This window comes from Saccostrea cucullata, unplaced genomic scaffold (assembly GCF_032062105.1).
Source record: "Saccostrea cucullata isolate Sc308-1 unplaced genomic scaffold, CSIRO_AGI_Scuc_v1 ctg7109, whole genome shotgun sequence".
NCBI lineage: Eukaryota > Metazoa > Mollusca > Bivalvia > Ostreida > Ostreidae > Saccostrea > Saccostrea cuccullata.
In genome coordinates, this window is record NW_026927622.1 from 21,307 (window position 1) to 31,573 (window position 10,267).

Below are 10,267 nucleotides of genomic sequence, written 5' to 3' on the forward strand. Positions count from 1 at the left end.
CAGAGTTGTTATCAGTAACAGTTGCGTATAGGGGGAGTTCACTGCTGACCAGTCACGCCCATCACGAGTCTTACGTATTGATCAAGTAAACGGATCATTTCTTAGTCAAGTTTAGTTTTAAAAAATGAAAGGTCTAGGTATTTGTATGAAACAAGTCATATAGAATACGACCCAGTAAAATGTTTTTGCTAAAAAGGTCTTATCAAAAAAGAAGACATACAGAAAGGATGGAAAGAACATTTTGAGGACGTGTTCAATTTATATGATACAGGAAATGAGGTCCTGATAACACCAGCCATAAACACAATGGATATTAATACAGATCCACTTAGTATAGAAGAGGTGAAAAGGGCAATAAGGAAATTAAAAAGTGGAAAGGCTGCTGGTATTGACCAGATAAATGCAGAGCTCCTCAAACCGAAGAATATTGGATACCTATCATCTTGACAAATATTTTACAGAACATATGGGAATCAGAAGAGACACCAACTTTCTGGAGAATAGGCCTTATAGTAAAACTTCCCCAAATAAGGAGACCTTCCCAACTGCAACACTATAGAGGGACAATGTCGCTGTCAGTATCCACGAAAGTGCTAAGCAGAGTGATATATACTGAACAGAATCACAGACATAGCAGATCCTCTTCTACGGAAAGAACAGGCAGGTTTTAGAAAGGGAAGGTCATGTGCCGACCAGGTATTCACTCTCAAATATTAGTGCAGAGCAATGAATGGAATTCTCCACATTACATCAACTCTCCACATTACATCAACTTTATTGACTTTACAAAAAGCTTTTGAAAGTGTTTATCGCCTAGCCTTAGAAAAAAATTCTCAGTCATTATGAAATTTCAGATAATATTATCTCCATCGTTAAGTTGCACACAAATATAAATGCCAGAGTTATCTGTGTACCAAAACTATCAAAGGATTTTAAATTGAAGACTGGAGTAAAACATGGATGTCTGCTCTTCCCTCTTCTCTTCACATTCTGCATTGACTGGATCATGCGAGAAACCTCCAAGAATAAGCGGACAGGAATTACTTGGGCTGTGACAGAGATGCTTGAAGATCTACATTTGCAGACAGACGACACAGCACTACTATCACACCGTCATAGTGACATGCATGAAAAAACCAACCAACTAGCAGAAACAGCAAAGAAGATTGGCCTGAAAATTAACAAGACCAAGACCATGGAGGTCAATACTAAATATCAGACGAGCCCATAACCCTAAATAATAAAAAAATAGAAGAGGGAACAGAATTTGTCTATCTAGGAAGCAAGATCACCATGGACATATATATAGAACGCACCCAACCTCTATCCCAAGGGTTGCATTGAGATGGACACCAACTGGTAAGAGAAAGAGAGGAAGACCAAAAGAAACATGACGATCTGTAGAAAAAGAAATAAAAGAAAATAACTGGTCATGTGGACAGGTCCAACGATGGACAAAAGACAGGCCAACATGGAAGTCTCTGGTGACGGCCTTATGTGTTAACCAGCACAAAGAGGACTAATTAAAAGGTCATAACAACCAAACAATTTACGAAATATTGACGTTAAACGAGGTTCGTGAAAATCCTGGAACAAGAACTTATATGTGAGTACCCTGCCTCAGTTAAAACATTGATCTATGTACAGGAATCATGCTCTTGAGTTGTGAATACATTTGGGGACATAAGAAGACATTCATGTAGAAGTTTTTGAATAAATTCCGCTTCATAGGAACAATACAATCAAGAGCAGAACAAACAGACATCCATAAAGATCAGAGGTATGATCAGGGTCCATGAAGGAGTAAGCATTCCCTGTCGACTGGTCATATTGTGTGCTTCTTGTCATGATCGGAAAACCTAAAAAAGCTGGAGACCAGTGTGGAAAAAGTCGGTCAGCAGTCAGTATATACGTTCGCTCATTACATGTAAGTATTACTTAACAAAACATGTTTCCTCAAGAAATGTTTTTATTTTCTCACATATGCTAATGCAAGGCTTGTAAAATACCTGGATGGAAACTGCATTATAATAGATGTTCTTTCCTTCTGTGTTTGTCAAAAAACACGTATACCTTTCAACTGTAAAATACAAGATTGAATAAAAAAAATTATATTTTATGCTTGAATAGTGTTGCATAATTTTTTAAAAAAATGTTTGATGCTATTTCGTCTTATCATGTAAAAACACTACATACATTGTAAAACGTTCCTCAAATATTTGAACATTTTTTTTTTACTTTTTGGTTTTTAATGACGTTTCCTGTTCATTTTTTTTAGATTTAGTTTTTGTAGGAGAACAAATGATCTCTTTCGTTTAACTCTTTTCAATGTATTTACCAGGTAAAACAGAAGGAGAATAATTTGCTGATACAAATGTTCTCCCTGATTTGTAATCGTCGGAGGTGTATTTTTTCTGTATGAACACTAATTCCTGAAAAATAAAAAAGAAATACTCTTATTAGAAATAGTGTTGATATAAAGATTGTCCTTAAATATATAGAGATAACGTACAGTATTCAAGCTCAAAAGTCCATAAAACGATACAAAATAGGACCGTCGTCAATTCAGTGTGTAAATAATGGACTAACAATTAGTATGAAAAAACGTCAGTCAGCATTTAATACAGAGTTTTTATTTACACAAATATTGTTGTTAACATAATTATCTAAAAATGGATAATGAAAAAGACATGATGATATCGTTGCTTTTTATGGGTACTATAGTAGTTTATCACCTGATATTCTGCAGATAATGGAGACTTGTTGGCCACCTCTCCGAGGTTGATATAACAAGAGTGTTCCTGGAACTCCTGTAGAAATGTTTCTTTTGAGATAGACCTGGACTTCCCTCTGAACGCTTCAAGTAATGCCAGGTAGACAACTTTGTATTGGTCCTAAAATGTAAATAAATTAATCTGTTTGTACTAAATTAAAAGAAGCTAATTTTTTCACACCCCTTAATTGAGACTGGTATAGATTCAAAACCATGCACGTATCCTTGTCACTTTTGTAAAACTGCTGATAAAGAGAACAGAATGCATTTTTTATTTGACTGTCCTTCATATAAAGATTTACAGGAAAATATTTATTATAGGGAACTTTATAAAAATCTTACTTGTTCTTAAAATGGTATATTTTGCCAATGTAAACTTACTATGCCTTGGATCATATTCATCCTGTCATTCCTCATTGCTTCTACATATTTTGGTACGTTGATTTTCCCAGTTTTCTCCCCTTTCTTATAGAGGGCGTCCAGAGCGATGTAGGTGCCTGTTCTGCCAATCCCCGCACTTTATATGTTGAATAAAATAAACTTTATTATTAAGAAAAATGTGTTTGTACAAAATGCACTGCATGTTTTTGTAACCTAAAAGTATGTGTGTGTGGAGAGAGAGAGAGAGAGAGAGAGAGAGAGAGAGAGAGAGAGAGAGAGAGATTTTATGAACCTGCAATGAACAAGCGTGTATTTGCCAGGGTGTACGTTCGAAATTTTCATCACGTGACGATGAAATATGACGAGACTCAGCGGTTCTGGAACATCATGGTCTGACCATTGGGTGTAGTGGAGCATAAACACGTCACGTTCTTTTTGGTCCTGATAAGCAAACAGTGTAGTTCTTTTATATATATATTACATGTATATACTAGTATGTGATATGTTTAACAGATGTTATATCAAAACACATATTAGAATTCATTTTTATTTCCCCCTTTACTCAAATTCACATATGAAATCTCCCCCAAAAAATCAATTTTTTTGACCTACAATGTTCAAAGGAAAAAATTTAAAAACCCAAACAAATTTGGATTTTAAAACCTACTTTAAAACCCAAATAACACATTCCAATATTTGGAACAATAGTGCCTAATTCCTCTGTTTTTAAAGGATTCATCAAAGGTGAAACAAAACGCCATATAAAAAACAAGCAATGAAATAACTTTGCTTGAAATTCTGCGTGAGTTTGACTTAATCTCTTAAAAAAGGATGAAAAAATTTAAAAACAAATCTAACATGCAAAATGTACTCGCTAATTATAGCAGAGAGAAAAACCCCAAAAAGTAAAAGTGACATCAAGAAAAAAGGGAATTTCCTCTTTTTTTTGTCACAAAATACAACCCCCGATACGACATTTAAAAAGAAAATGAAAAATATTGGCACATTTACAAAGGATGAAACTTAAAAAAATTTTCAAAAACCTATTGTGTCCTCAAACCAATAAAAACTTAGGTGATTTTACCTCCTAACAATTAAATAATTTATTTTAATATTATGTGTAATGATAAATCATAATCAAATAAACTCCTGATGAGGCGGTTTGCAGCAATATGAAGAAAATTTTTTTCATCATCAATCAATTTGAAAAATTCCCCTTTTACACCGCCGAAAACAAAAAGAATCAATGTGGGGGTACGTGGCTGATGGGAGCCACCTGTTTAAAAAAAAAATAAATAAATAAAAAATAAAAAAAATAAAATAAAAAAGTCATAGTGATATTCTTTTTATTCGAGGAAATAAAACAAATATATTCGATACAATGCAATTATAAGATATGTTTTAATTCATGCAAAAATCAAAGTTGCTTCATTTACGATTTTCATGAGAATTGGAAACGTCACTTCCACTTAATATTTACTGTGCCATGTTCATATGTATTTGCTAATTTAAACAACATCGCAAATTTTTCTGATATAAAGCAATTAAAATAACTTGATATAGGCCCGTATACATGTAACAATTGCAATTACTTCAAAGTGGAGGGGGAGATGGGGCCTAAAAATCCTCGTACTACGTGTGTACCTTTCCAATTAAAGAATCATCCGTGTGTAATCAAAAACAAGTTGCAGTATTGATATCCCCAATTTCTTTAAATAACGAGACTATAATGGACTATCACTTCACAAGGGTAGAATTGAACATTAATTTATGTACATGTGCAATTAAAATCACTATCAAAATTGGCAGAGTTATCGATAAGTCATCCTGTGTCACCCTTCAGTGTAACCGATGAACTCGTCCATAGATACCTCTGCAGATGAGAAAAGCGCGCGTAAACGCAGCACCTTTTATTCAAAGAATAGAATCCGACATTCAACACTTTTAAATCATGTTCAAGAAAACCTTTTAATTTGTGTATAGAAATATTCTTACGATTAGCGCAAATGACATATTTTCTTGATCTTAAATCTAGGACTCTACTAAAAATCAAAGAGCGGTAATGTTGACCTCACTAATGTATACAGGTCAATGTGCGATCGATAAACGGGTTTCATAACCATGTGATAACTGTACACACAAAACACGCACACTGTACACACAAAACAATCAGGGTCCGAGGAAAATTCACGATGCATGAATTGAATGACAGTGAATTATCTTAAGCTTGAATTTTAAAAAAAATAAATAATACTACATTGAATATTTATATTTAAAAAGTATTTTCCTCTCTCCCGTCTTGTTCTTTAAACTAAACACAGGGAGAAAGTTGTCTCTGAATAAGCTGTATGACATCCAGCTAGTCTAAGAGAATACGTTAAAAATCTTATTTCAACAAAATTTAACATTCAATTTATCTAGGTATATTATTCTTATCCAGTTAATTTCAGTTATACGTGTTATACGCGTACGCATACAGAATTCTTCTTCACTTGCCGTATAAAATCACTTACCTGTACATGGACTATAAAGTTTTCTGATCAGCTAATAAAACATGACTTGAACAAAATAACGTTTTCATGAGATCAATAAGATGTTAAAGAACCCATTTCAAATCGAAAACCATATCGAAATATTTACCGTTTTTGAGTTATAAAGCAAAATCTTTCGAGCGCCCTTGACCTCTAATTTGAGGGGTCAGCCCCTTTTTAATGATGTCAAATGATAGAACTTAAAATTATGCACAATATTTGTTCAACATGTCTTAACAAATTATTTTTAGTTTAAAAGATACATACTGAAATAGATGTAAATTTTTGCGCATTTATGCATTCCTATTTTTGACCCCTATCTAGCACCGTTTTGAGCGCAGAAATCGAAAAAGAAAAACCGATGTGCACAACTTCAATTCTTCTAGTATTTAAATGCATTAGACATTCTGCTCCAGCTTTTGTCGTTTTTGAGCCTTTGTCTGGAAACAAACAGCACCAAATTTTCCTTTAAAGGGAAATAACTCGAAAGTGGAAGGGTATTTTTGAAATATATGAAAGATTTAAATTTAGTTTTGTAACGTCCGAAAACTCTGAAAATTTGAGCAAAATCCGTTAAGAAATGAGCGAGTTACAAGGCCTCAAAGTTGGCGTCTAGGAAAAAAAAGAATAATAGGAATAATCTTAACTATCATAATCAGTAGAAGGTCTTCCGCCTGAGCGGAAGACCTTAATGATATTCAAATCATTAAAGAAAAAAACTTTTTTTAATGAAGATACAGAAACATGCAAATTCCATTTGATTTGATACAGCGATTTGAATAGTCGACCTAAAATATACACAGTACACAATCAAAAAATTTATTAAATGGCACAGGGATGTTCATCAAAAAAATATCTTAAAAAACAAGAATGAAAACAAAGAAATTCGTGTATATAGACTTTTTTGATTGCATTTTGACTTGATAGCTTTTGAAAAGATAGAACAGAATTTAAAAATCGATATTTATATTTCAGAGGTAAAAAGCCAGACAAGGCCGATCCAGAGACCCCTGAAGATGAGCTCCCTCCCGGTGCTCGTCGAATTGATCCAGAACAAGAAACAACAAAAAAGCAACAAAGAAGAGAAAATTTGACAAAAAAGGGCTTTGACGCACTTAAAGATAGACAAGAACTTCCAAAAAAATAATGAAATTTGTAGATAATTTTAATGGTCAATGTACTCAGCAGTTTAATTAAAACTCTTAATTTGACATCCGTAGAATGTTTGTTTCTTTTATGGGCCGGATCGATAGATCAGGGGTGCATATTGTTTTTGTCCTGTCAGTCTGTTTGTCTTTGTGTCTGTTTGTGTGTATGGCTGTTGTCAACTTTAAACTTCTCATTTTGACTTCGAGAGACAGAGACTTGATATTTGGGATGCATACTTCACTAATTAACCTCGTTCAAATGAGACCAAGATCAAACACTTTGTCACCTTGGCTTCGACCTATATGTGAAAAAATAGCTTTTTCGCATCTTCGCGCGCCATAATTTCTGATCCCAAAAAAAGATAGACTTCATATTTGGTAGCATACAGCACTACTCAGTAATTAAGGTCTTTCAAATTACACCAGGGCCACTTACCTTGTGCTTTGAATGTTACCTATATGCTGTAAATAGCTTTTTCGAACATAGAAATTTCAATAGCATATCTTGTATTAAGCATGTTCTGATGTGATACATAAATGGAATTGCAGTTGAACAAATATTGCAAATTATGAAATAAGGAACTATAATTAGTAAATATATTTATCCGACATAATTTTGATAAATGAATAAATACAATGTATTTTTTTCAGCATTTTCTAAACATTATCATTGAATCCAGTTCAAGATAAAGAGACTGTGTACTATGTATATAAACATGATATTTTATATTTTATTCTGTTTTCTACGGAAGCCCATTTAGAACTTATCGAAAAATATTTTTCAATCCGATATAACGAATTATCGAATTTGTTATAACAAATTTTATTCGTAATAACAAGAAGAAGGTATGGTTTTAGCTTTATTGCGCCTAAAAATGTAATGACATCAAAAAGTTTTGAAACTGGCTTATATTATTAGGAAATAAATGACTCTGATAAATCAGGAAAGAATATGGCATGAAGGGTTACCATTCTGCAAATATGACGTCATTAATGTGAAGCATTTCTCTATTTTCAACAGAAAAAGCATTAAAATGGCACATTTCAAGGAAGATTTTCCTTTAGAAAACAGTGTCCACAGCCATCGCCCACGATAGTTTTTTGATATTTTGTGCAAAATTCAATAACAAATCACTTATCTCAAGATCTTTGTGGGCGATGCCTGTGAACAATGTTATCTGAAAGAAAATTCCATTGAAAATTGGTGTCTTCTGCAACTTTTTAAGAAAATACGGGAAAATGCACATGTTTATGACGTTATAATTAGCATTTAAAAACACATGGGAGAAAAATGACTTGTATAATTTTTCTGCAATGAATTTCGATTATTTAAAAAGCAGGATTTTCAACTTTTAAACCAGTTTCATTTTTTAGAAAATCACGGGGCAAAAGTTTTATGAAAACCATACCTTCTTCTTTTTTGAATTCGTTGTAATGAATTTAATCTGTTATAACAAATTTGTTGATTTTGTTATAACAAGTTCAAAAATTTGTTAATACGAATTAAACTCGTTTTATCAGATTCAAAATTTGTTATAACGAATTGAATTCAATTGAACAAATTCCATAATGTGTTAAAACGAATTAGATTTGTTAAACCGAATTCGACAAATGGTAATATCGAATTTATATATATTTTTCTATAGACCCCGATTATTGAATTCGATCAAACGAACTTAATTCGTTATAACGAACTTTGGAATTTGTTTCAATGAATTTAATCTGCTACAAATTTGTATGTACTATTATTTAAGATTATCATAATCAATCCCTAAAAGAAAAAAATCAATGAAGTTGAATACGTAATAAAAGATATGTAGGAATTGAATACTCCGTTTATTTAAACATACTTTCCATTAATTACTATTAGCATGTATAGTGAGATGTGTCCACATTTATGGTCTTAAAATTTGCTAAGAGTTATCCCCCTCCTTTTTTTCATTGATAAAATAATCAATTGAAAAATTTTTTAGCCGGTATAAAATTGTTTTCAATTGTCATTCTATTTTTAATGTTTCAATGCATCTTTCCACCTCAGGAGTTTTTGATATTCAAATTATTTGAATTTTTATTTAAAAAAAACGCTTTTCCCATAGACCTCGATGTAATCTTTGTTAATTAAGTACTGCTTAATTAATGAGATTATTTTTTTAACTCTCTTGCGGGCAATCCTTTTCCACTATAAAATGCTTAAATATAATATCGGAGTATTATGTACTTGACGGACGATAAAGGGAGAGAATTTGGTCCTATTAGGGATTGAAATCTTAAACATTATGAAATATGAATAATAGCTAGTTAATTACAATACATTAATTTTATTTGCTACTACAGTTATAAAGTTAGCAGGGGTAATGGTACGCCGATGACCTTTATTGGTTCTAAACTTTACGTCGCTATAGGGCATATGTTAAACGCTTTTCCGTCACAGAGACGCTTAAAGAAAAGAAATGGAAAGCTAAACATATCTCAAGCTAACTGTTCCCCAACTGAAAGAAGAGTTACGGAAGAGAGAAGCAACAACAAGAGGAAGGCTGATTTAATACGCCAGTTTCGAGATTGTAACTCTCCTGCGATAGAGGCGTAAAAAGTATCCATTTCAGCATGGAGGTGGGACAGTTTGCTTATGTATACAAACGTGCATAAACTCCCCTCCTCAACGAAAGAGCGCACCAAGGGAGATAATCTCGAAACTTGCGTTTACTTTCATTCGGTTGTTCTCGAATTGAACAATGCATACTTACAATCATATAATTACGATAAACCAGTATATCCATGATGCGATACATGTATATCCTATAATAAATAACTGTCCCACCTGTTTGTTTACGCAGCAACCAAACTCCCCTCCTCAACAAAGAGCGCACCAAGGGAGATAATCTCAAACTTGTGTATTGAAAGGTATGTTTTTATTTTAGTTATTGCATAGTTATTTTCCATAGAAGTTTCAACGAAATCCTTCAAACTTTGGTGCCATGAAGCATCGACGATATACATCTATCTTTAAACTTAAATCTAATACATATGTATATTTACGTATTATGTGATGTTGATTATAAAGTATCTACTGATTTGCAATATTATTTTTATAACACTAAGCGTTCCTGAGTCCCTTCGCATTGTACTTGTAAATATATGTACATGTTATGTATTATTGACGTGATATAGATAGCCTTAGCCTATATGTACCAGGTCTTGATTATCTCTAAACTATTATGAATATTTATGTAGGTTGAGGGGATATGACCGGTGTAAAGACGAATAATGACCCCCATCGAATAATGACCGGGGGGTCATTTTTAACGACAAAAAATGACCCCCATCCGTAAAAAAATCATTTTTTGTAAAAAGGTCCAGGGGTCTTATTTTTTATGTTAGTCCTGTAAAATAATCCCCCATTGAAAATGACCCCCTTTAAAGTGATACAAAAAAAC

At 32.8% G+C, this 10,267-nt stretch overlaps 1 protein-coding gene across 1 annotated transcript; it reads right to left on the minus strand.

Moving 5' to 3' along the window:
* Positions 1–922: 922 nt before the first annotated feature.
* LOC134275001 (receptor-type tyrosine-protein phosphatase U-like) lies at positions 923–3,616 on the minus strand. Its single transcript, XM_062757241.1, has 7 exons — positions 3,447–3,616; positions 3,155–3,290; positions 2,736–2,894; positions 2,339–2,432; positions 1,982–2,080; positions 1,317–1,398; positions 923–1,049 (listed from the first exon to the last, which is right to left on the minus strand). Exons 1-7 carry the CDS (start codon positions 3,569–3,571, stop codon positions 923–925), a joined length of 822 nt encoding a protein of 273 aa, XP_062613225.1. The 5' UTR covers positions 3,572–3,616.
* Positions 3,617–10,267: the final 6,651 nt, after the last annotated feature.